The sequence below is a fragment of the Pristis pectinata genome, chromosome 1, assembly GCF_009764475.1.
Source record: "Pristis pectinata isolate sPriPec2 chromosome 1, sPriPec2.1.pri, whole genome shotgun sequence".
NCBI lineage: Eukaryota > Metazoa > Chordata > Chondrichthyes > Rhinopristiformes > Pristidae > Pristis > Pristis pectinata.
Genome location: NC_067405.1, coordinates 6748948 through 6776018, shown reverse-complemented (window position 1 = coordinate 6776018; position 27071 = coordinate 6748948). Strand labels below are relative to the sequence as shown.

Here is a 27071-nt window from a genome sequence, read left to right as displayed (position 1 = left end):
TCTTAGATAGCCACATGAATGATAGAAAAACGGAGGGCTATGTGGGAGCGAAGGGTTAGATAGATCTTACAGCAGAACAAAATGTTGGCACAACATTGTGGGCTGAAGGGTCTGTACTGTGCTGTAATGTTCTATGTACTTGTGAATGTTGTGTTGCTAATGCTATGTATTGGTACTGGCATTGATATTGGTTTATTATCGTCACATGTACCGAGGTACAGTGAAAAACTTGTCTTACCGTTCGTACAGATCAATTCATTACACAGTGCATTGAGGTAGTACAGGGTAAAAACAATAACAAAATACAGAGTAAAGTGTCACAGCTACAGAGGAAGTACAGCTGCAGGTAGACAATAAGGTGCAAGATGATAACAAGGTGGATTGTGAGGTCGAGTCCATCTCATCGTATAAGAGAACCATTCAATAGTCTTATCACAGTGGGATAAAGCTGTCCTTGAGCCTGGTGTTATGTGCCCTCAGGCTCCTGTATCTTCTGCCTGATGGGAGAGGGGAGAAGAGAGAATGACCCGGGTGGGTGGGGTCTTTGATTACGCTGGCGGCTGCTTCACCAAGGCAGTGAGAGGTAAAGACAGAGACCACGGAGGGGAGGCTGGTGTCTGTGATGCGCTGGGCTGTGTCCACAACTCTCTGCAGTTTTTTGTGGTCCTGGGCAGAGCAGTTGCCATACCAAACCGTGGTGCATCCAGATAGGATGCTTTCTATGGTGCATCGATTTCTATGTGCCTGTGATGCTGCTGCAAGTAAGTTTTTCATTGCACCTGTGCAGACACGTACTTGTGCATATGACAATAAACTTGACTTCTGACTTTCAAACCTCACACTCTCCTTCTCAGCTTGTCTCTTACACTCCTTCACACAGACTCTTCACATCCTGTGACAGTCTCACACAGCCTCTCTCACACACATATCATCTTTTAACTACACATGCTGTCCTGAACACACTTCCTTGCACACTCTTTCTTTCTCACTGTTTCTTTCTCACCCGACTGGTTGCCTTGCAGCCCAGAATGGCAATTCCAACGCACAGGAACGCAATGCTGCAGGGAGTAGTGGACACAACCCGGTCCATCACGGGCACAGCCCTCCCCACCATTGACAGCATCTACAGCAGGTGCTGCCTCGAGAAGGTGGCATCTATCATCAAGGATCCCCGCCATCTGGGTCATGCCCTCTTCTCACAGATACCATCGAGCAGGAAGTACGGAAGCCTGAAGTCCCACACCACCAGGTTCAGGAACAGCTACTTTCCTACAATGTTAGATTCTTGAACCGACCTGCACACCCCTAACCCTACCTCAGCAACGTAACACCACCTCTTGCACTCCCATGGACTTGTCTCTAATAGTGTTTTGTTTTGCACTAATATCTCATTTCGTACACTTTTTTTCTTCACTGTCTAGTACAATTTCTGTTTAATTTATGTATTATTTATGTTCTGTGTGTTGTCTGAATCTACATGCCTGTGATGCTGCTGCAAGTTTCTCCCTGTACCCGTACCTCACCATCCTTGTGCACATGACAATAAACTCGACTTGACTTAAACTTGGAGACACCAGAGACTGCAGATACTGGAATATGGAGCAACACACAGTCAACAGGTCAGGCAGCATCTGTGGAGGGAAATGGACAGTCAACATTTTGGGTCGAGGGAGTCTTGACCCGAAACATCAACTGTTCATTTCCCTCCACAGATGCTGCCTAATCCGCTGAGTTTTCCAGCATGTTGTATGTTGACTTAAACTTGACTTGGCTCACTTTCTCTCATTCACTCCATTATTCAGAGGCAACCTCGCTCTCTGACACTGTACATTTTATTTTCCCTCTTTGTGCTCATTTCACCTGTCACTCTCTTTTCCTAACCCTAACACCCCTTCACCCTTTCTGTTCCTCTCACTCTCTCTCACTCTCCCCTCCCCTCGACCTGTCTCCCTCTGTCCTTTTGTCTCATTCATCCTGAAACACTCTTTCCTCCAACATAGATCCTACCTGTGATGAACCAGTGTTCCATGTCAATAATCACACCCTTTCCTTACTGGGGCAACTTTCAGTCTCTACGAACATCACAAGGCCAACGGTAATGCACAGCACATCAACACGTGGCTCCCGATTAGTCACACAATGAGAAAGCCAAGCCAATCCCAAGAGTAGTTCTCGTTCCTTGCCACATTATTCCCAATGTCTGATCATATCGTGACTCTTCTTCAAGATATTATAGTTGCTCTGTACACTTCTGCAAGGATGCAAATTACTTACCCTGGAAAAACCCTTCTGAGAGATAATTGATCCTACTAATGACTCAAAGCTTACAGAGAATAGAGAGTGCATCTGTATTTCCAGGATCTCCCCGAGAGCGTGTGAGTACAAGGAGCCGCTGAGAATGAGTCAGTATTTACAATGGGAGTGGGCACTCTTAAGAGTCAAAGAGTCAAAGGACAGAAAGAGGCCCTTCGGCCCACTGTATCCATGCCAACTGTTGCACCCATCTATACTAATCCCATTTATGAACATAGAACATAAACAGTACAGCACAGGACAGGACCTTCAGCCCACAATGTTGTACTGAACTAATTAAATCAATAACCCCTAATTAATCTACTCCCTCTTCCCCGCACACTGACCATATCCCTCCCTTCTCTACATATCCATGTGCCTACCTAAGAGTCTTTTAAACACTCCTATGCGATTTGCCTCCACCACCACCCCTGGCAGCGCATACCAGGCACCCACCACTCTCTGTGTAAAAAACCTGCCCCTCACATCTCCTTTCAACTTACCCCCTCTCACCTTAAATACATGCACTCTAGTGCTGGACATTTCAACCCTGGGATAAAAATACCGGCTGTCCACTCTATCTATGCCTTGCACAATTTTGTAAACTTCTATCAAATCTCCCCTCAGCCTCTGCCGCTCCAGAGAAAACAGCCCCAGCTTGTCCAACCTCTCCTCATAGCACATGTCCTCCAAACTAGGTAGCATCCTGGTAAACCTCCTCCAAAGCCTCCACGTCCTTCCTAATAATGAGGTAACCAGAACTGAATGCCAACCTGCACTGCACTTTCTCTGCAGCTGTGACACTTTATTCTGCATTCTGTTATTGTTTTACCTTGCACTACCTCAATGCACTGTGTGATGAATTGATCTGTATGGACGGTATGTAAGACAAGATTTTCACTGCATATGTGACAATAACAAACCAACTCCAATTTCAGAGTTTTATAAAGCTGTAACATAACTTCCTGGCTCTTGAACTCAATGAACTGACTAATGAAGGCAAGCATGTCATACGCCTTCTTTACCACCCTATCAACCTGTGCAGTCACTTTTAGGGAGTCACGTATCTGGACCCCAAGACCTGCATTAGGTCCATAGTCTTATCAATTCAATTTCTCGTCTAGATGCTTCTTAAGTTGCAAGGGTATCTGCCTCCACCACCTCCTCAGGCAGTGTGTTCCACATTCCAATCATTTCAATGGGTGAAAAAAAGTCCTCCTTGGATCCCATCAAAACCTTCTCACTCTAACCACATGCCCTCTTGTTTTAAACACCCCAACCATGGGAAAATGATTCTTACTATCTACCCTTTCTATGCCTCTCATAATTTTATATACATCCATCAAATCACCTCTCAGGCCTCCTCACTCCAGGGGAATCAAGCCCAGCCTGTCCAATCTCTCCCCAAAGCTCAAGCCCTTCCATCTAGGCAACATCCTGGTGAATGTCCTCGTTCTCTCCATCTCCATCGCACCCTTCCTGTACAGTGGTGACCAGAACTGCACACAATACTCCAAGTGTGGCTGAGCCAATGTTGTAACACGACATCCCAACCCTTACATTATGTGCCACAGCTGATGATGGGAAGCATCTCAAATGCCTTCTTCAACATCCTGTCTCTCTGTGCTGCCACTTTCTGTGACTTATATACCCAAGGTTTCTCTGTTCGGCAAGATTCCCAAGGGCCCTACTGTTCACAGTATATGTCCCATCTCGTTTGTTGTCTCAAAATGCATCACCTCATATTTATCAGGATTCATTTCCACTTAATTAATTGGTATTTATATGGAGTCTTGGGAGAATGTTTAATCCTGGGAAGATATTTAATTGGGGAAATGCGAATTTTGAGGCTATAAGGTGAGAACTTGGGAGTGTAAATTGGGATGACATTTTTGAACGGAAATGTACTATGGAGATGTGGTCGATGTTCAGGGATCTTTTGCAGGATGTTAGGGATAATTTGTCCCAGTGAGGCAGAGAAAGAATGGCAAGGTGAAGGAACCGTGGGTGACAGAGAGGTGGGAAACAACTAGTTAGGAAGAAGAAGGCAACGTACATAAGGTGCAAGCAGCAAGGATCAGACGGGGCTGGTGAGGACTATAGAGTAGCTAGGAAGGAACTTAAGAAAGGGCTGAGGAGAGCGAGAAGGGGACATGAAAAGGCTTTGGTGCGTAGGGTTAAGGAGAATCCAAGGATTTTTTCTCGTACGTGAAGAGCAGAAGGATGGCTAGAGTAAAGGTAGGTCCGATTAAAGACAAAGGTGGGAAGATGTGCCTAGAAGCTGTGGAAGTGGGTGAGGTTCTCAATGAATACTTCTCTTTAGTATTCACCCAAGAAGAGGGGTCTTGATGACGCTGAGGACAGTGTTGGTGAGGCTAATGTTCTAGAGTATGTAGATATCAAGAGAGAGGATATGTCGGAGTTGTTAGAAAATATTAGGACGGATAAGTCCCCGGGGCCTGTCAAAATATTTCTCAGGCTGCTTCGTGAGGTGAGGGAGGAGATTGCTGAACCGTTGGTTAGGATCCTGAGTCCTCGTTGTCTACAGGAATGGTACCGGAGGATTGGAGGGTGGCGAAAAAAGGTAGTAGGGATAGTCCAGGGAATTACAGGCCAGTGAGCCTTACGTCTGTGGTGGGTAAGCTGTTAGAAAGGAGTCTAAGAGATAGGATCTATGAGCATTTAGAGAATCATGGACTGATTAGTGACAGCCAGAATGGCTTGTGAAGGGAATATCTTGCCTCGCAAGCCTGATAGGGTTCTTTGAGGAGGTGACCAGGAAGATTGATGAGGGTAGTGCAGTGGATGTGGTCTACATGGATTTTAGTAAGGTGTTTGATAAGGTTCCGCATGGTAGGCTTCTTCAGAAGGTCAGAGGCCAAGGGATCCAGGGAAGCTTGCAGTGTGGATTCAGAATTGGCTTGCCTGTAGAAAGCAGAGGGTTGTGGTGGAGGGAGTGCATTCGGATTAGAGGGCTGTGACTAGTGGTGTCCCACAGGGATCGGTTCTGGGACCTCTACTTTTTGTGATATTTATTAATGACAGATGAGGCGGTGGAAGGGTGGGTTAGCAAGTTTGCAGATAACACAAATATCGTGCTATTGTGGATAGTGTGGAGGGCTGACGAAGCTTACAGAGGGATATTGATAGGATGCAGAGCTGGGCTGACAAGTGGCAGAGGGAGTTCAATCCAGAGAAGAGTGAGGTGGTACACTTTGGAAGGACAAGCTCCAAGGCTTGAGTACAAGGTAAATGGCAGGATTCTGGGCAGTGCGGAGGAGCAGAGGGATCTGGGGGTTCATATTCACAGATCACTGAAAGTTGCCTCACAGGTAGATAGGGTAGTTAAGAAAGCTTATGGGATGTTAGCTTTCATAAGTCGTGGGATCGAATTTAAGAAACCGCTAAGTAATGATGCAGCTTTACTAAACTCTGGTTAGGCCACACTTAGGGTACTGTGTCCAGTTCTGGTCACCTCATTATAGGAAGGATGTGGAGGCGTTGGAGAGGGTGCAGAGGAGATTTACCAGGATGCTGACTGATTAGAGAGTATGGATTATGAGGAGAGACTAAAGGAGCTAGGGCTTTACTCATTGGAGAGGAGAATGAGGGGAGCCATGATAGAGGTATACAAGATATTAAGAGGAATAGATAGAGTGGACAGCCAGCACCTCTTTCCCAGGGCATCAATGCTCAAAACAAGAGGACATGTCTTTAAGGTAATGGGTGGAAAGTTCAAGGGAGATCTCAGAGGGAGGTTTTTCACCCAGAGAGTGGTTGGTGCATGGAATGCGCTGTCTGGGGTGGCGGTGGAGGCTGATACGTTGGTCAAGTTCAAGAGATTGTTAGGTAAGCATATAGAGGAATTTAAGGTAGAGGGATACGTGGGAGGAAGGGGTTAGATAGATTTTGGTGTGGTTTGAAGGGCAGCACAACATGGTGGGCCAAAGGGCCTGTATTGTGCTGTATTGTTCTATGGTTCTATGGTTCTAATGTCCATATTTATAGGGGGTTATGAGGAGAGTTTTAGTATTTACAGTGGGAAATGGGCAGTTATAGAATTATAAAATCGTACAGCACTGAAGAACGGCCTTTTCACCCACCTTGATCAGGACGTCTGTTTACATAATCCTCATGAGGCTGTCTCCCTCACTCCCTTTCCTTCCCAACACCTGTCCAAAATACCTTCTGAACATTGTAATTACATCTGTGTCCTACACCCTCCTCTGGCAGCTCGTTCCAGATATTCCCTGCGTCAAAAACTTACCCCTCAGATTTCCTTTCTATTTCTCCTCTTTCACCTTAAATTTGTGCCCTCTAGTTGAAGACTCCCTTGCCCCGGGATAAAGATTCTGACCATCTTTCATAGCTATGGCCATCGAGTTTTATAAACCTTCATAAGGTCATCTCACGGCTTTCTGTAGTATGGAAATGAGAACTGTACACAACACTGCAGGTGCAGTTGGATCAATGTTTTGTACAGCCAAATACGTCAATATTCATTGAGGACTCCACGATTGTGTCAGTATCTGCACAGGTCCCTGGGAGTGTGTCAGTATTTACAAGGGGTCACCGGGAGTGTATCAGTATTTCTGGGGATTCCATCAAATGTCTCAGTAGTTACAGGGAGTCACTGTCTGTGTGTCAGTGTTGACAGGAGGTCCTGGGGAATCTGAGACTCTCTACAGGGAGACACTAGGAGTGTATCAATGTATAAAGGGTCTCCCAGAAATGTGTCAGTATTTACAAGGGGTCACCAGGAGTGCGTCAGTGTTTTCAGTAGTTCCCTGGGAATGCATCAGTGTTTACAGGACGTCCCTGGGAGTGTGTCAGTATTTACTGGGTGCCCAGGGATTGTGTCAGTATGTACAGGGGATCCCAGGGAGTGTGTCAGTATTTATAGGAGTTCCCAGGAACCTGTCAGTATTTGAGAGTGGGGAGGGTCTCGGGGATTGTGTTACTAAACTGTGATTCCCCAGGAATTTGTTGGTATTTACAGGGGGTCTGTGGGAGTCGTCAATACTTACAGTGGGTGCCTGGGAAAGTCATCTGTATTTATAAGGGTCCCTGTGTGTGTGTGTGTGTGTGTGTGTGTGTGTGTGTGTGTGTGTGTGTGTGTGTGTGTGTGTGTGTGTGTGTGTGTGTGTGTGTGTGTGTGTGTGTGTGTGTGTGTGTGTACACACATCTACAGGGGGTTGCAGAAGTATGTTGGTATTTACAGGGGGACCCAGAGTATATGTTAATATTGAAGATGAAAAACACGATGCTGCATGATGTTGGAGGAACTCAGCAGGCCAGATACACATGGAGGTCAATGTAGACCGCCTGCTTTTCTCCACAGATACTGCCTGGCTTGCTGAGTTCCTCCAGCATCATCGTGTTTCTCATCTGGATTCCAGCCCCTGCAGTCCTTTGTTTCTGTTGTATGTTAATATTTACAGGGGGTCCCATGCAATGTGTTGACATTCACAGAGGGTCCCCAGGATTAGCGTCAGAATCTACAGGGGGTCATGATGGCGTGTCAGCATTTACAGAGTGCCACAGGAAAGGTAGGTTACTCATAGGGATTCAGTAGTAGAGCATCAGTGGCAGCAGAGATCACAGGGAGGGAGGGAGGGAGTAAATATTAACAGGGTGTCCACTTTGTCAGTACTTGTGAGGAATCTAATGGAGTGAGCCAATCTTTGAAGGGTTCAATGGCAGTGTGTCAGCATTTACAGAGGGTCCCTGGGTGTGTATCAGTGTCTATAGGAGGTCCCTGGGTACGTATTATTATCTGTACAGGGTCTGTGGGCGAGTGTCAATATTTACAGAGGGTCCCTGAGTCTGTGTCAGTGTCCATAGGAGGTCCCAGATTGGAGCATCGGAGGCTGAGGGGAGACCTGATGGAAGTTTATGAAATTATGAGAGGCGTAGATAGAGGACACAGCCGCTATCTTTTTCCTAGGGTCAAACTAAAGGGCATGCATTTAAAATGAGAGGGGGTAAGTTCAAAGTTCTGTATATTGGGCTTCCCCTTTTCCTATCTTCAATCCTGAAGAAGGCTCCTGACCCGAAACATTGACCACCTGCTTTTCTCCACGATGCTGCCTGTCCTGCTGGGTTCCTCCAGCATCTTGCTTTTTCCATCTAGATTCCAGCACGTGCGTTCCTTTATTTCTCTAAGTTCAAAGGAGATGTGCAGGGCAAGTTTTTTTATACAGAGAGTGGTGGGTGCCTAGAATGCGCTGTCGGGGTTGGTGGTGGAGGCAAATATGATTCAGGGGTTTAAGATGCTCTTAGGCATGTGAATGTGCAGAGGGACAGAGACCACGTGCAGGCAGAAGGGATAAGGTGTCATTAGTTCAGCACAACATTGTGGGCCAAAGGGTCTGTTCCTGTGCTGTATTGTTCTATGTTCCATGTTCTATGTGTGTCAGTGTTTATAGAGGGTCCCAGGATGTGTGTGTGTATCTGTAAACAGTGTCAAAGGGAACGTCAGTATTTACAGAGTGTCCCTGGGTGTGTCAGTGTTTATAGGAGGTCCCAGTGTGTATCTGGTATCGTGGAATGTTAGTATTTTCAGGGGTTCTCTGGAAACTGATCAGTATTTCCGAACAAACTCCTGGAATATGCCTTTATTTAAGGAGATGTCTGGGAGTGTCTCAGTGTTTACTGGGTCACAGGATAGGTTGCCAGAATATACAGAGACTCAGGGAATACTTAACCTCTGAGTATGTCAGCACTTAGAGGCAGTCCCTGGAAGATTGTCGGCATTTACTGAGGATCCAGGGAATATGTCCATATTTGCACAGTTCCTGAACAATGTGTTAGTGTTTACAAGGGTCCCTGGGAGTCAATTTTAAATAGTCTCTGGTATTTATGGGGGGTTCCGGGGATTGTGTCAGTATTTATTGGCGGTCTCCTGTTGATGTGTCAGTAGACACAAGGGATCAGGGAGTATATCAGTTTTTATAAGGGTCTCAGGTAACATGTTAATATTTACAGGTTATCTGTGGACATCTGTGACCACGGGAGGTTCCTGGAGACCGTTTCAATATTCATAGGAGGTCTCTAGTAAATATCTACAAGTGGTCCCTAGAAGTGTGTCAGTATCTACAGGGGGACCCCAGGAGGGTGTCAGTATTAACAGGTGGTCCCTGGGAGTGTGACAGTATCTACAGGGGGACCCAAGAAGGCTGCCAGTATCTACAGTGGGTCCCTGGAAGTGTGTCAGTATCTACAGGGGGTACTCAAGAGTGTATCAGTATTTTCAGTGGGTCCCTGGGAGTATTTATAGGCAACCCCCTGGTGTTTGTCAGTATGTACAGGAGTGTGAGAGTGTACGGTAGATACCGCAGGAGACCATATCAACATTTATAGAGAATCCTCAGGAATGTGTCAATATTCAGACAGAGACCCCTGGAGAGGGAGTCGGTATTTATAGGCATTCCTCTGGAGTGTGTCACTGTTTAAAACGGTCCTCTGGAGTGTGTCGGTATTCACATAAGGGCCCAGGAGGTGTCATTGTTTACAGGGAATCCTTGGGATGGGCCAGTATATCCAAATAGTTACGCACAAGTAAGCTTGAAAACTTAATCTTATACAATATTTAGTTTCTCCTTACAACATTTTGCAAACTGTCAAGAAATAAAGGAAAACAAATATTTATGAAAACACATTTCCTCTGGTCTGAATTAGCAAACTGTGTAGGAAAGAATTCCCTTTCCTTAAATAGAACCTCATGTATTTAATGACAAGTCTTACATATAACATATTACAGAGAAGGGATACAGGCAAGAGAATGAGAAGGATTTGATCTGGGATTTAGATGCCTTTGCAGAATTCCCACAGATGTGTTGCAGATTTTTGTCTGAAACTGTGAGCTACTTATTAAAAAGAAACTTGCCTCAAAAATTCTGTCTTCTCAGAGGAAGATGGGTTCTGTAAATTCTTCCAGCCAGATATTCCAGGCAATTGCTTTCACTGACTCTAAATGCACACACACACACACACACACACACACACACACACACACACACACAAACACACATACACACACACACACATGCACACACATTGGAAACACATTCGCACATACTTGTATGTGCACTCTTGTATACACATTCAGAAAAACACACATGTCACACACGCCTGTGTGTATATACATATAAACATGCTCACATCCACACTTTCAGACGTATAGGGTGCATACATAGACACGACACACTTAGAATGTACAGTAATGCACAGACAAATGCACACAAGCATACATACAATGACAAATATGATGTGTGTTTTCTCCGGGTGCTCCGGTTTCCTCCCACATTCCAAAGGCATACGGGTTAGGAAGTTGTGGGCATGCTATGTTGGCACCGGAAGCGTGACGACACTTGCAGGCTGTCCCCAGAACATTCTACGCAAAAGATGCATTTCACTGTGTGTTTCGATGTACATGTGACTAATAAAGATATCTTAATCTTATCTTATCTTGTGCATACACGAAAAGACATGAACATACGTCACACATATGTGCACGCACACGCACAGACAGCACAAGCATATACACATTCATAAGAGGCACACACACATCCACACCCAGACACACTGATATACACACACACACACACTCACACACACACACACACACACACACACACACACACACAATCTCATGTACTCACACACATGCTGACAACAGAAATAACAACAGACTTTTTGTTTCATTATCAAATGAATGCATTTTGTGAACCATCCCACTCACATCTTCTGTCCCTGGCTTATCAGTATGAAAGAATTCGATGTTCATTTTCCCTTTGAGATCAGGGGCTAATGTTTAAACTGCTCACTCAGCAGGGAGGAGAGGCGATCTGGAGCTCCAGCTTCCAGAGACTGACCCACAGTTGGCAAAGCCCACCCCACGACTTTGCTTAAACCCAGACCCACCTCCTGGAGATAACTTTGTTTATTCACCACCGCAGTGGTTGCAAATGTGCTTCTTGTTTTCAGTTGGATCCAGTCCTCTGGTAATATTTCCTCCTCTGCTTCACTTACGATCTAGGTGGGTGGCCCTTCCTTTAGACTGGAGACCCCATCTCACTCCCACTCTCACTACCCCCCCCCCCCCCAAATTGCCCAGTCTTGCAGGAAGGAATCACTGCAAATCCACTTAATCTGCACCTCAGTCAGTTTGCCTATCTGCAGGAATCCTTGGAGTCCCATTGTACAGGCTGTCCCCTAACTTATGGACACCCCTGCATACGAACAAGCTCCCATAATATTTTTAAGTTCAAAAGTCAGACGAACGTACATACGTTTGTTCCTACGAACAGCAGAACTAGTTTCTTCTCTCTCTCCACTTGTTTCTTATCAGTCTTGTGGTTTTGTCTTGTGCCACTCATTACAATACTGTGGCAGTGTGGTTACCATTGCAAGTGATTTTTGTATATTTTCCGACTTATGGACAAAATCGATCGTGAAAACGGAACCTGTTCATTACCCGGGATGGCCTGTATTGGAGAATTGACTCCAGGGAATAACTGGGAGTAAAATCTCAGGGGAGGAAGAAAAAAAAATCACCATGGCAATCAAAAAAGACTTTAATTAACTTCCTTTAAACACTTTTGCTTATGGTAAGAATTGTGGAATATGGGGGCAGGGACACTGGGGTGTCAAGAGTCACCCATTTGGGAAGAGGAAGAGTCCACTGATTTTGGATTGGCCCACAAGGATGGATGTGTTGAGTGCCTGATGGCAGGAATGCATGGGGCCAGGAGAGCCGATGGGCCAAACGGCCTCCGTCTGCACCGTGGCGACTCCGAGGAGGGGGCACGGGCAGATTCGGCGAGGTTGCTCCTCCCATCCGCACTCACTCGCTCCCTCCATCCGTCGGCCCTTTCAGCTCCCTGTGACACCCACCCTGCCCCCCCCCCCTAACTCCACCCCAATCCCTGGTCACAAACACAGGCTGAGTTGGTTGTGGACGGTGCATTTCTTGCATTGTACCACGCAGCACCAGTGGAAGCGGCACAGGCAGTTCTCCTCCAGGACCACGGTCTGGTCCCTATAGCCCCTCCCGCAGCATAGCAGGTCACAGCCACTCAAGTCCAGCGCTGTGCTGTTGCATGCTCTTCCCCTGGTGCCTGGGGAGCCCGTCTTGCGGTTGGGCAGGCAGAAGTCAGGCGAGTTGGCGGAGTAGACCAGATCGAGCTTGTCGGGGGTCTTGATGTTCTGCCCCACTGGGATGAGGGTCTTTCCGTCATTGCCCCCCATCACCTTAAAGGCTCCGTTGAAGCGGTCGAGTAGCCTGTTGCCAACCTCCCGGAGACTGGGCATCTTTTTCCAGCAGGTTCTCAGATTGCAGGAGCCAGACAGCCCATGACATTTGCATTCAGTTCTCAGGTAATTCTTCACAGCCTAGAGTTGAAGAGGGGAGGGGGCAGAGAGAGGCGGCGGGGGGGGGGGGGGGGGTGGGGGGATGAAAAAGAGACTGATAGATTGGCAATATAAAACCAGACTCTCTGAAGAATTCTTTGCTAATCGCTACAGGCAAGGAATTGTCAGGCTGTTTCAGCAGAAACCTCACCTCAGTTACATACTTACTGTACTGAAGCCATGATTAATGTAGCAAGCTGCCTTGTGCGAGGTTTTAATGCCCTTTCATTGAAGAGTCATAGAGTAATATCGCACAGAAACAGGGCCTTCAGCCCAACCGGTCCATGCCGACCAAGATTCCCATCTGAGCTAGTCCCATTGCCCGCGTTCGGCCCATATCCCGCTAAAAACCTTTTCTATCCATGCACGGCGTTTAAAAGACAGTGATCCAAATGTTTACAAGACATTTGGATAAACGTCTCTTAAATGCCATTGTTGTACCTGCCTCAACCACTTCTTCTGGGAACTCGTTCCACATACCCACCACCCTCTGTGTGAAGAAGTTGCCCCTCAGGTCCCTTTTAAATCTTTCCCCTCTCACCTTGAACCTATGCCCTCTAGTTTTTAATTCCTTTTCCCTGGGAAAAAAAAACTGTGTGCATTCACCCTATCTGTACCCCTCATGATTTTATACACCTCATAAGTTCACCCCTCTGTCTCCTATGCTCCCAAGTCCTAGCCTGCCCAACTTCTCCCTATATCTCAGGCCCTCGAGTCCCGCCAACATTCTTTGTACTGCTTCCTGCTTAATGACATCTTTCCCATAACGGGGTGACCAAAACTGTGCACAGTTAAGATTCCCCTGCAGATTAACCACCAGGAATCTCAGGATACTGAGCCACCAGGGAGCCCAGAGTGAAGGGAGCCAGTTCTTTGAACCCTTCCCCTCGCTCTGCTTTTCTGAGGTCTTGGAGATTAAAATCAGAGGGAGGGGCAGGTTTAGCGACCTGCTCCCCACTGGCCACCCGCTCCACTGTCAAAGGTCAGTGATACATGTCTGTTTGTGGGAAAATCCATCCGCTAATTGGTAATGTGCTCCTTCATTAACAATAGTGGCCAAACACGTTCCAGTGGCTGTAAATCCTTTGAGGTTGTGAAAGATCTCATGTAAAAGGAATTCTTTCCTTCAAGACCACTAACATTAAGCAGGGGGCATGAACAGGTGGGGTCTAAGCACACAGCAAGCAAACCCTTTCTTTTTCTGTCCCTGTGTGTAGTCACAGCTTCCTTGTGGCTCAGTCTTCCTCTGTGTCCTTGGGCAGCATCACGCTAACTGACAGCCGCAATAGGGAGCCATTGCAACTCAGCTCCATGCTTTCTTAGGATGCAGAAAGCCACTTCGGCCCATCGAATCTATGCCGGCCCATGGAGCAATCCTATTTCGTCCTTAATTTTCCTTGTAAACTATTCTCCCCACAGTCTCATGAACTTCATAAGATAATGAGATATGGGGGCAGAATTAGGCCATTCAGTCCATCGAGTCCGCTCTGGTATTCAATCATGGTTGATACTATTTCTCCCACCTTCTTCCGTTAACCCCCTGACCAATCAAGAACCCATCATTCTCTGCCTTAAATACACCCTAGTGACTTGGCCTCCACCACCTTCTGTGGCAACAGATTCCACAGATTCACCACCCTCTGGCTGAAGAAATTCCTCCTCGTCTCAGTTCTAAAGGGACGTCCCTTTATTCTGAGGCTGTGCCCTCAGATCTTGGACTCTCCCACTGATGGAAACATCTTCTCCACGTCCACTCTATCCAGGCCCTTCAGTATCCAGTAGGTTTCAATGAGGTTCCCCCCCTCATCCTTCTGAACTCCAACAAGTACAGGCCCAGAGATGTTAAATGCTCTTCATATATTAAGCCTTTCATTCCCGGGATCATTCTTGTGAATCTCCTCTGGACTGTCTCCAAGGCCAGCACATCTTTCCTTAGATACGGGGCCCAAAAATTGCTCACAATTTTCCAAATGCGGTCTGAGCAATGCCTTATAACTTCCCCTGCAGATTCTACCACTCACCGACACATAGAGTCATAGAGGCACAGAGACATACAGCATAGAAACAGGGCCTTCGGCCCACCTTGTCCATGTCAACCTTTTTAACCATCTACACTAATCCCATTTGCCCGCATTAGGAGCTACACCAAGTGTCTATCTAAATTCTTCTTAAAGCTAGTGATTGTATCTGACTCTCCCACCTCCTCTGGCAACACATGACGACTATCAACAAATCTCTGTGTAAAAAACATACCTCGCAGATCTCCTTTCAAATTCCTTCCTCTGATCTTAAACCTATGCCTTCATGTTTTTGATACCCCTTCTTGGGAAAAAGATTTTGACTCTCCCCCCCTCTCTATGCCTCTCATAATCTTATATACCTCTATCAGGTCACCCCTCAACCTCCTTCCCTCCGAGGAAAACAAGCCCAGCCTATCCAATCTCTCCCCATAACTAAAGTCCTCCAATCCAGGCCACGTCCTGGTGAATATCCTCTGCACTCTCTCCAGCACAATCCCATCCTTCCTATAGTGTGGCAACCAGAACTGCACACAATACTCCAAGTGTGGCCTGACCAGTAACACCGGGGACAATTTACAGTGGACAATTAATCTACCAACCTGTACTTCTTTGGGATGTGGGAGGTAACCAGAGCATCCAGAGAATGTGTCACCTCTACACCGACAGCACCGGAGGTCAGGATCAAACCTGGATTGTCCTTGCAGCACTGCACCACTGTCTCCCTTGCTTCAGACTTCCCCGTCAGCAAATCAAAACTCCTCCTCCACCAAGATCCTCACTGTTGGCTACATGACGCAGCAGTCATCTTGCTACACCGGGGAAGGCTGATATACATACTACAACCCCATTCAGGTACAGGTAAATCTTTGAATTGTTTTACTTCATTTAAATGTGTTATGTAGTCTTTTACAGAAAGTTTATTACTTTTTACTATATGTTTTAGAACATAGAACATAGAACATTACAGCACAGTACAGGCCCTTTGGCCCACAATGTTGTGCCGACATTTTATCCTGCTCTAAATTCTATTTAACCCTTCCCTCCCACATAGCCTGCCATTTCTCTTTCATGTGTCTAAGAGTCTTTTAAATGTCCCTAATCTATCTGCCCCCACCACCTCTGCTGACAGTGTGTTCCACGCACCCACCACTCTCTGTGTAAAAAACTTACCCCTGACATGCCCCTTATATCTTCTTCCAATTACCTTAAAATTATGTCCCCTCGTGCTTGCCATTGTCACACTGGGAAAAAGTCTCTGACTGTCCACTCGATCTATGCCTCTTATCATCTTGTACACCTCTATAAAGTCATCTTCCAAAGAGAAAAGCCCTAGCTCACTCAATGTATCCTCATAAGATGTGCTCTCCAATACAGGCAGCATCCTGGTAAATCTCCTCTGCACCCTCTCTAAAGTTTCTACATCCTCCCTATAATGAGGCGACCAGAACTGAACACAATACTCCAAGTGTGGTCTAACCAGAGTTCTATAGAGCTGCAACATTACCTCGCAGCTCTTGAACTCAATACCCCGACTAATGAAGACCAACACATCAATGCCTTCTGAACAACCCTATCGAGCTGTGCAGCAACCTTGAGGGATCTAAGGATGTGAACCCCAAGATCCCTCCGTTTCTCCATACTGCTAAGAATCCTGCCATTAACCTTGTATTCTGCCTTCCAATTCGATCTCCCGAAGTGTATCACTTCACACTTTTCTGGGTTGAACTCCATCTGCCATTTCTCAGCCCAGGTCTGCATTCTATCAATATTTTTATATTATATTTTTATATCAAGACGTTTTATATGACTTAATTCTTTTTACACAGTTTTCATTTGTCCCTGACTTTCAATGTCATTTAACAACTGTTCCAATGACAGCCAATGAGCTGTCAAAGGTGGCCAGACCAGGAGGTGGGACCTCAGAATTCACCTTCTTATGCCCAATCAACCCTCACAGTTTGCTCCACCTCCTGTGGTATCTCTCAGTAACGGAGGGTCAGCAAGTCAAGTCAAGTCGAGTTTATTGTCATGTGCACAAGTACGGTGAGGTACAGGTACACTGGAAAACTTGCTTGCAGCAGCATCACAGGCATGTAGGTACAAACAACACACAGAACATAAATTATACATAAATGGTATGGGTCAGTGAAGAGGTAGAGAACTATAGAAGAGATAGAGATAGAGGCTATGTAAGAGGGAAGGGTTAGATAAATAGTAGAGCAGGATAAAATATCAGCACAACATTGTGGGCCGAAGGGCCTGTATTGTGCAGTAATGTTCTATGTTCTATGTAAAGACTGTGCAAAAAATAGACAGTGCAAAAAAAAAGACACAAGAGACAAATCCACTGTAATAGGTTGGTTTGGATAGGTCGAGTGAGCTAAGGCTTTTCTCTTTGGAGAGAAGGAGGATGAGAGGGGACTTGATAGAGGTGTACAAGATGATAAGAGGCATAGATCGAGTGGACAGTCAGAGACTTTTTCCCAGGGCAACAATGGCTTACAAGATGGGACATAATTTTAAGGTGATTGGAGGAAGGTATAAGGGGGATGCCAGGGGTAAGTTTTTTACGCAGAGAGTGGTGGGTGCATGGAATGCACTACCAGCAGAGGTTGTGGGGGCAGAAACAGTCGGGACATTTAAGAGACTCTTAGATAGGCACATGAATGGTAGAGAAATGGGGGACTATGTGGGAAGGAAGGGTTAGATAGATCTTAGTGCAAGATAAAATGTCAGCACAACATTGTGGGCCGAAGGACCTGTACTGTGCAGTAATGTTCTATGTTCTATGTAATGCAAGAGGTGGTCTATGGTGTTCCATTGCTGAGGTAGGGTTAGCTCAGTTCAATAACCTGATGGCGGAGCAAAGACCCTCACAATATTTAAGAAATACTTAGATATTTATCGCCAAGACATAGAAGGCTACAGACCACAATCTGCTAAATGGGATTAGTACTGAGAGCTACTTTGTGGTTGACATGGACATGATGGGCCAAAGGGCCTTTTTCTTAGTTCTATGACTCTATGAGAGGACATAGAAAAACTATGGGCTGTGAGGTTGGGCAGTGGGCTCAGCCCCTAAGCACCTGGCCATATACCATCTAATCACAGGCAGCTCAGGGCCAAATTTAATTTGCTAACTATCTTACAAAGCTCTTGCTTTTCCTTGGTGAATGAAACTACTTTACAATAAGTTGATGATGCTTTGATGAACTGAGTTGGTCCTATTTCCCCGTGGTTCCATAGACTGCATAAAGCAGACTTACACTTATATAGCACCGCTGGACACTCAAGAGCACCTGACAGACAATGCACAACTATTGAAGAGAGGCCATTGTCGGCTGGTCGGCAAATCCCACAAAATGTAATGAACAATAAAGAGCAACGTTTAAGTAAACAGGATTTAAGCCAGAAAATTCTGGCTTGGAGTCAAGAATGTTACACTTTTCATATTTTGAAAAAAATACCAGGGCCTACCTACATTATAGTTGTGGATGCCAGATATAGACCACAGAAAACATTGCTCAATATATAAACAGGGGAAAAGAATATCTTTGTATGGTGCAGAATTACAAAGAATGTACAACACAGAATTGAGCCAACTGACCCTGCTAACATTTGCTGCTTGTGCTACCCACACATCTCCTCCCAGTCCATCTGCCCTATCTCTGCCTTTAACCTTCTCTCTCATTCCCCTTCTCTCTCATGAACCCATCCAATATTTCTTTGAAAGCATCTAATCTATTCCACTCATCCAGTTCCAATTAGGGTGATTTCCATGTTCCCACCACTAGCAGTTAAAAAAAGACCCATTTCCCAGCCAGGTTCATTGGCAACCATCTTGTGTTTATGGCTTTAGTTTTTTGTTTAAATTTTAGTTTCTCCACGCATTCTTTTTATTATTCATTCATTCATGATATTTGTATTCTCTCAGTTCCAGTGACATTCTTGAACATCTTTGATTGCAGTTTCTGGGTCTATTTTACATGGACCAGACTACCGTCAATGATACTTCTCACAACATTTCTCATGTTTCACATTGGTGAGACCGCACTAGGAGTATAGTTGTACAAGACATTGGTGAGACCAGACTTGGAGTATAGTTGTACAAGGCATTGGTGAGACTGCACTTGGAGTATAGTTGTACAGGACATTGGTGAGACCAGACTTGGAGTATAGTTGTACAAGGCATTGGTGAGACTGCACTTGGAGTATAGTTGTACAGGACATTGGTGAGACCAGACTTGGAGTATAGTTGTACAAGGCATTGGTGAGACTGCACTTGGAGTATAGTTGTACAGGACATTGGTGAGACAGCACTTAGAATATTGTGTACAGTTTTGGTAGCCCTGTTATGGGAAATATGTCATTAAACTGGAAAGAGTGCAGGGAAGATTTACGAGGATGCTGCCAGGACTCAAAGGCATGAGTTATAGGGGAGAGATTGGGCAGGCTAGGACTTTGCTCCTTGCAATGAAGGAGATCGAGGGGTGACATGGTAGAGGTGTGTAAAATCATGAGGGGCATAGATAGGATGAATGTCCTCAGTCTTTGTCCCAGGGCGGGGGCATCAAGAACTAGAGGGCATAGGATTAAGGTAAGAGAGGAAAAATTTAGTAGGAACTTGAGGGGCAACTGTTTTACACAGAGGGAGCTATGTATGTGGAATGAGCTGCCAGAGGAAACGGTTGGGGCGGGTACAATGACAACATTTAAAATACATTTAGATAAGTCATGATTAGGAGAGCTTTAGAGGGATATGGGCCAAACGCGGGCAAATGGGACTAGCTTGGTAGGCACCATGGTTGGCATGGATGAGTTGGGCCAAAGGGCCTGTTTCCATGCTGCATTACTCTATGACCCTATGTCTCTAATACAGGAGGCCATTCAGCCCGCTGGGTCTATGCCAGCTCGCAGAGCAGTATCATCAATCCCATTTCCCCATTTATTCCCCTGTAATTTATTCCCTCTCACATGCTTATCAACTCCCCCCTAATTCTCCTACCTTCCACTTATACAAGTAATAGCTTACAGCGGCCAATTAACCCTCCAAGCAGAAAGTCTTTGGGATGTTGGAGGAAACCAGAGCACCACAGGGAAACCCACACAATCACAGGGAGCATGCAAACTCCACACAGACAGCACCAGAAGACTTGCTGGTTGGAAGGCTAATTGGCCACTACAAATAACTTCCACTATGTGTTGATGGTAGGAGGATTAGAGTGGAGTTGGCCAGAATTTGAGAAGGATTAAGTTACAGGGAAATGTGGGGAAATGGAATTGATGGGATTGCTCTGAGAACTGGCATAGACTCGATGGTCTGAATGGCCTTTTATGTTGTGTGATATCATAGATCTACCTCATCATGGCCCTTGCACTTTATTTGTCTACCTGCACTGCGTTTTCTCTGTAACTGTAACATTGTATTCTGCACAACCCACATGGAGGGTCTTGACCCGAAACATTGACTGTCCATTTCCCTCCCTTCAATGACCCACTGAGTTCCCCCAGCTCCTTTTATGTGTTGAACTTCATTCTGAATTCTATTTTGTTTTCCTTCTGTACTACCTTAATGACTTATGTATGGAATGATCAACCTGGATGGTATGCAAAACAAAAGCTTTTCACTGTATTGGTATTGGTATTGGTTTATTATTGTCACTTGCACCAAGGTACAGTGAAAAACTTGTCTTGCATACCGATCGTACAGGTCAATTCATTACACAGTGCAGTTACATTGAGTTAGTACAGAGTGCATTGAGGTAGTACAGGTAGAAACAATAACAGTACAGAGTAAAGTGTCACAGCTACAGAGAAAGTGCAATGCAGGTAGACAATAAGGTGCAAGGTCAAACAAGGTAGATTGTGAGGTCAGAGTCCATCTCATCGTATAAGGGAACCATTCAGTAGTCTTATCCCTGTGGGATAGAAGCTGTCCTTGAGCCTGGTGATACGTGCCCTCAGGCTCCTGTATCTTCTACCTGATGGGAGAGGAGAGAAGAGAGAATGACCCAGGTGGGTGGGGTCTTTGATTATGCTGGCTGCTTCACCAAGGCAGCAAAAGTCCAAGGAGGGGAGACTGTATCTTGGTACATGTGACAATAATAAACCAATTACCAGTCTGGCCCATAATACAAAATAGATCTAGAAAAAGAAATCAAATATCGAACCCGGGTCACTGGAGTTGTGAGCAGCAGCACTATCTGCCACACTGCCATCTACACATCTGTTCAGGCATAAGAGTCAAACTGGACCCCTTCTATAGCCAATCCGAATTCAAACTGAATCAAAGAACTTACATATTTTTCCCGATAGCAACCTGAACTGATCTGAGCCAGTAGCATTGGCCAGCTCACTGTGCTACACATAAAATAATCCTAATCAAGAACTAAAGAAACATGTAGCAAGTAGCAAGCAAATCATCCTGATCTGAACACCCTACCCCAAATATTTTGACAGAAGATACATTGAACACAACCTGAAGCTGGCATGTACAGTCAGATCCCAGCAGCCTCAGGTGAAGCAGCTGGGTTTCTCCACAGACTTCGGTTCAGTATTGTAACTAATAATTCTGTCCACATGTATTTGAATATTTTTATTTTATAATAATATGTAATCTATTTATACCATAGCTGATAATTAAGTATGTTGTCACACTATAAGCTAGGTGTACTGTAATAACCATAAGCCTGAACAAATAATAATAACCCAGTCTCCATATGATGTAGCTAACTGACGTTACTGAATGCATTAGGTAACAGTTGACTTATACTGTCAGTCAGGAATCTGTCCCAGACTTGCTACAGTACTTATGAGCTAGGTAGCAGAATTGCGAGTGCCTGGAACGAAGGAGGCTGAGGGGTGACCTTATGGAGGTTTATAAAATCATGAGGGGCATAAATAATAAGGATGTTCGCAGCCTTTTTCCCAGTTTAAGGGAGTCTAAAACTAGTGGACATAGGTTTAAGATGAAAGGGGAAGAGATTTAATAGGGATATGTGGCGACCTTTTCACACAGAGGGAGGAGGGTGTATGGAACGAGCTGATCTGTGTTGACGTATGTCAGTGCAATCTTATCCAAAGCCATTTCAGTGTGTGAGGGAAGTGGGCCACACAGTGGCAAATGTCATTTAATTAAGATAAATGTGTATATATTGGTAAGAGCAACATGGAATGCACTTACCGCTTCAATGCCAGAGTGGAAGAGGGTGCAAAGGATCTTTGTGCTATTGCGCATGGATCACTGAAGAGAAATAGCTGAAGCTGACAGAATGTTAGATTGTGTGCATCAGCCATACAATGAGCCACGCTTTTAAACCTAACCTCTCATAGTACATACATACTGTTCAGTTACCTGAAAGATCCTTCCTTAAGGAGTCATTTTACGCAGGCTCTACAGATTAAGCATAGTTGGTTATAAAATAATAATTGTATCGCGAGTACTATTACCTGAAATGCATGCAGATTAACCACAGTCTACTCTGTAATCTGCAGTTGCAATCTCCAGGATAAATTAAAGAACATTATTCAGTAATAGATGGCATTAGGAGGCAACAGTACTTTGACTAGTTTTGGTCTCTCTTCATAGTGGGTGATAGAATTTTCTGGAAATGGTCCAGAGGGGAACTACAAGAATAATTCTTAGCTTAATGAATCTCAGTTAGTCCAAGACGCTCCAGCTCTTAGTCTACTCACTTTAGCACAGCAGAGCCATGAGAGTCATAGAGTTAAACAGACCAGAAAAAGGCCCTTCAGCCCAACTCATCCTTGCCAACCAAGGTGCCAACCTGAGCTGGTCCCAACTGCCAGCGTTTGGCTCATATAGCCTAAGAAGGCAAAAGTAATGTTGGCATTCATTTTTACAGGAATAGAATATAAGACCAGGGATATGATGTTGAGGCTCTATAAGCCATTGATAAGACCTCACTTGGAGGACTGTGTGAAGTTTTGGGCTCCTTATTTAAGAAAGGATGTGCTGACATTGAAAAGGGTTCAGAGAAGATTCACTAGAATGATTCCAGGAATGAGAGGGTTAACATATGAGGAACGTTTGACGGCTCTTGGGCTGTACTCCTTGAAGTTCAGAAGAATGACGGGGGTACCTCATAGAAACATTTCGAATGTTAAAGGCCTGGACAGCGTAGATGTGGCAAGTCGTTTCCCATGGTAGGGGAGTCTAGTACAAGAGGGCACGACTTCAAGATTGAAGGGCGCCGATTCAGAACAGAGATGCGGGAGAAATTTCCTTAGCCAGAGAATGGTGAATCTGTGGAACTTGTTGCCACAGGTGGCTGTGGAGGCAAAGTCATTGGTGTATTTAAGGCAGAGATTGATAGGTATCTGAGTAGCTAGGGCATCAAAGGTTATGGTGAGAAGGCAGGGGAGTGGGGCTAAATGGGACAATGGATCAGCTCATGATAGAAAGGCAGAGCAGACTCGATGACTGAATAGCCGACTTCTGGTCCTTTGTCTTATGGTCTTATAGTCTTATATCGTTCTAAACCTTTCCTATCCATGTACCTATGCAAATATCTTTTAAATGTTGTAACTGTGTCTGCCTCTACCACTTCCTCTGAAGGCTCGTTCCACATATCCACCACCCGCTGTGTGAAAAGCTTGTATCAGGCCACCTTTAAATCTTTCCTCTCTCACATTAAACTTATGCCCTCTAGTTTGGTAAAAAAGGACTGTGAACATCCACCTTAATTATGCCCCTCATGATTTTATAAACCTCTTCGCTCCAGGGTAAACAGTCCCAGCCTATCCAGTCTCTCCTTATAACTCAAGACCTCCAGTCCCGGCAACATCCTTATGAATATTTTCTGCACCCTCTCTAGCTCGATGATGTCTATAAAATAATTAAAGATCAGAATCAGAATCAGATTTATTATCACTGACATATGACGTGAAATTTGTTGTTTTGCGGCAGCAGTACAATGCAAAGACATAACAATCTACATAAAAGACATAAAGATCCAGATGGCACCCACACGTAAAAGACTGGGGAAGGAACGCGGGTAAGAGTAGGAAGGGATGGACATTGTTTAGTCCTCTTGTCTCTGCCAGCAGTGAATCCCTGAAATGTACTGCCCATGAGTGTGGTGGATTCTGACTCCCTATAGCCCACAGAATGAGCTGAATGGGTTCTTGACTGAGGAAGACATCGTGTCTTAAAGAAAAGTAAGTCTCTTTCTAGATATCACATAGTCTGCGTGATCTCCAGCTTCAGATCGCCCGAGGAGCTGGGAGAGGAATTTTCCAAAGTATTTTTTCCCCTTGTTGTCCCCTAGGGTTTTCTCTGTGTTTGTCAGGTGGCCTTTATCTGTCTATCAATTTTACATTTGCACGTTAAGCTCTTCTTCATTTTAATTAACACTATGGTTTTCCAGTGGTAAATCCAGAAGTGAGAGTGAGCCAGTACTGATTACCAGTAAGAAAGTGACAGACAAGTGGGTTAGATCAGTGATAACAGTGGTTCGATAAGAAGTTTCAAATACTACACCTCCAGGTAACTTGCAGTATAAGAACATAGAACACTACAGCACAGTACAGGCCCTTCGGCCCACAATGTTGTGCTGACATTTTATCCTGCTCTAAGATCTATCTAACCCTTCCCTCCCACATAGCTCCTCCCACCCCTCCATTTCTTTATCATTCATTGAGTCTCTTAAATGTCCCTAATGTATCTGCCCCCACAACCTCTGCCGGCAGTGCGTTCCACACACCCACCACTCTCTGTATAAAAAACTTACCCCTGACATCCCCCTTATACCTTCCTCCAATCACCTTAAAATTATGTCCCCTTGTGTTAGCCATTGTCGCACTGGGAAAAAGTCTCTGAATGCCCACTCGATCTATGCCTCTTATCATCTTGTACACCTCTATCAAGTCACCTCTCATCCATCTTCTCTCCAAAGAGAAAAGCCCTTGCTCGATCAACCTATCCTCATAAGACATGCCCTCCAATCCAGGCAGCATCCTGGTAAATCTCCTCTGCACCCTCTCTAAAGCTTTCAAATCTTTCCTGTAATGAGGTGACTTGGAGTGTGGACTAACCAGAGTTCTACAGAGCTGCAACATCACCTCATGGCTCTTGAACTCAGTACCCTGACTAATGAAGGCCAACACACCATACGCCGTCTTAACAATCCTATAGACTACATTTTTCTGAGCTAACTACATGGCTATGTTTATTGAAATTAATTTTCAATTATTTAGCAACTTTATAGTAAAACATCCCAAGATGCATCATAGGAACATTCCCAAACAGAAATTGGCATCTGGACAGAAAATTTATACAGATAGGTGGCTCATAGTTTGTGCAATATACATACAGCTGAAGGAACTCGGAGCAGTAAACAATCTACTTGAGGAACTCAGCTGGTCGAGCAGCATCTTTGGGGGGGGGGGGGGAAGGAATTGTCGACGTTTTGTGTCAAAACCCTACATCGGGACTGAGAGGCTGAAGGAGAGATAGCCAGTATGCAGAGGTGAGGGGGAGGGGTGAGGCAGGAGCTGGCAAGCGACAGGTGGGTCCAGGTGAGGAGGCAGGTGGAGCCAGGTGGGTGAGGGAGGGGTCGAGACAATGATAAGGGGCTGAAGGTGATAGGTGGAGGCAACAAAGGGCCGCAGGTGGTGGAAACGGAAAGGAAAGGAAGGTCACGAGTGGAACCAGATAAAGGAAGGATGCTGGGGAGATGGGAACGGTGGGGGAGAGGGGAAAGAAACTGAGTAACAAGGGGCTGGGGGCAGGGGTCAGAAAGAAGAAGGTGTGTGGGGGCACCTGAGTGCATCAGAAGGAGAGGTAATGGGACAGAGGGGGAGCAGGTTACCTAAAACTGGAGAATTCAATGTTAATGCCATTGGGTTGTAGACCTCTCCCCAAGTGGAATGTGAGTTACTGCTCTTCTGGTTTGTGTTTGGCCTCAGCTCATGGCTTAGTTTGATGTAGGTTCCGAGGAAGAAGGAGGGAGAGTGAGACAGAGAGATCCAGGGGTGTTCAGAATTCAGGTCTCACTGGTTGAAGGCACAGACACAACTAATGGAGCTGATCGACTGACCAGTCAAGCAACCAGGATTAGAGGGCCATAGATATCTTGGAACGTTGCAGAGCTGGAAGTGACTATGGAGCGAGGGAAGGGTGAGAGCCTCGGGTGGGATTTGAGAAGGAAGGTTGAGAGTAAACTTAGGGTCACAAGAGAGTGCAGACGCTGGAATGAGGAGCAGCAAACGATCTGCTGGAGGAACTCAGCGGGTCGAGCAGCATCTGAGGAGTGGGGAAGGAATTGTCAACTGTGGACTATGATGCAGGGTTTTGACCTGAAGCACTGACAATTCCACTCCCCCCACAGATGCTGCTCGACCTGCTGAGTTCCTCCAGCAGATTGTTTGTTGCAGTAAAACTGGGGTGTTGCTTAACCGGGAATCAGTCAAGTTCAGGGGTGAAGGGTTGGGTTGTGCCGGTGAGGGCACAAACAGCCGCATTTTGGATAATTTGAAGTACATACAATGAGGGATTGTGACGGGATGGTGGAATGCAGGGAGAGTGAGCAGATGAGCAAAGGTAGGATCAGAACCCAGCAAAGTGACTGTAAGTGAACGAGCAGTCTGCATTTAATATTGGTCACGGTCCTACTTGCACCTATTGCCAGCTACAGTTCAAATTAAAACTACAGCCTTTGTATAGAGTTTGACCTTGCACGTTATTGTCTACCTGCAATGCACTTCCCTGTAGCTGTGACACTTTACTCTGTATTCCATTATTATTTATACCTGTACTACATCAATGCACTCTGTACTAACTCAATGTATCTGCACTGTATAATGAATTGATCTGTACGAACGGTATGCAAGACAAGTTTTTTCACTGTACCTCAGTACAAGTGACAATAATAAACCAATACCAATAGAGTGGAGAGAATAATCTCCAGGATAAACCAGCTTCCAAATCACCAAGCAAGGCATTTCTGACAGTATCTAACATTCTCTTCAGTATCAGGGCAAGGGGACTGGTGGTAGGAAATACAAAATTTAGAAGTTTGCCAAAATAAAATCCACACTACAATGGAGACTCACGAGCTAGTAATCACTTTAAACGTATCCTTCAAATCTCTCTTCATAAATTAGGTAGTGGGCAATTTCTAAATCAAATTATCTACGGAATCTACAATGAATGGAGCGTGTAGCAAAGTGTCTGTTATGAAGAGAACTCAGGGCCTACAGGCATTTGGAGCCAGACTGTATGCACCTTAGAAGGAAATGAGAGAGGAATTAAGTGAGGCTCTGGTTAATATTCTTAAGAGCTCAATGGGACTCAGAGAATGTAATAAGAATCGAATTAATAAT

At 45.3% G+C, this 27071-nt stretch overlaps 1 protein-coding gene across 1 annotated transcript in view; it reads right to left on the bottom strand.

The window, feature by feature from the left end:
* Nucleotides 1-11735: 11735 nt before the first annotated feature.
* The window catches only part of LOC127576911 (protein Wnt-6-like), an 88565-nt gene continuing 73229 nt past the window's right edge, over nucleotides 11736-27071 (bottom strand). The window contains exon 4 of the mRNA XM_052027769.1: nucleotides 11736-12687. Coding sequence (XP_051883729.1) covers nucleotides 12226-12687 — 462 coding nt within the window. The 3' untranslated portion in view covers nucleotides 11736-12225. The remainder of the gene's footprint in view (nucleotides 12688-27071) is intronic.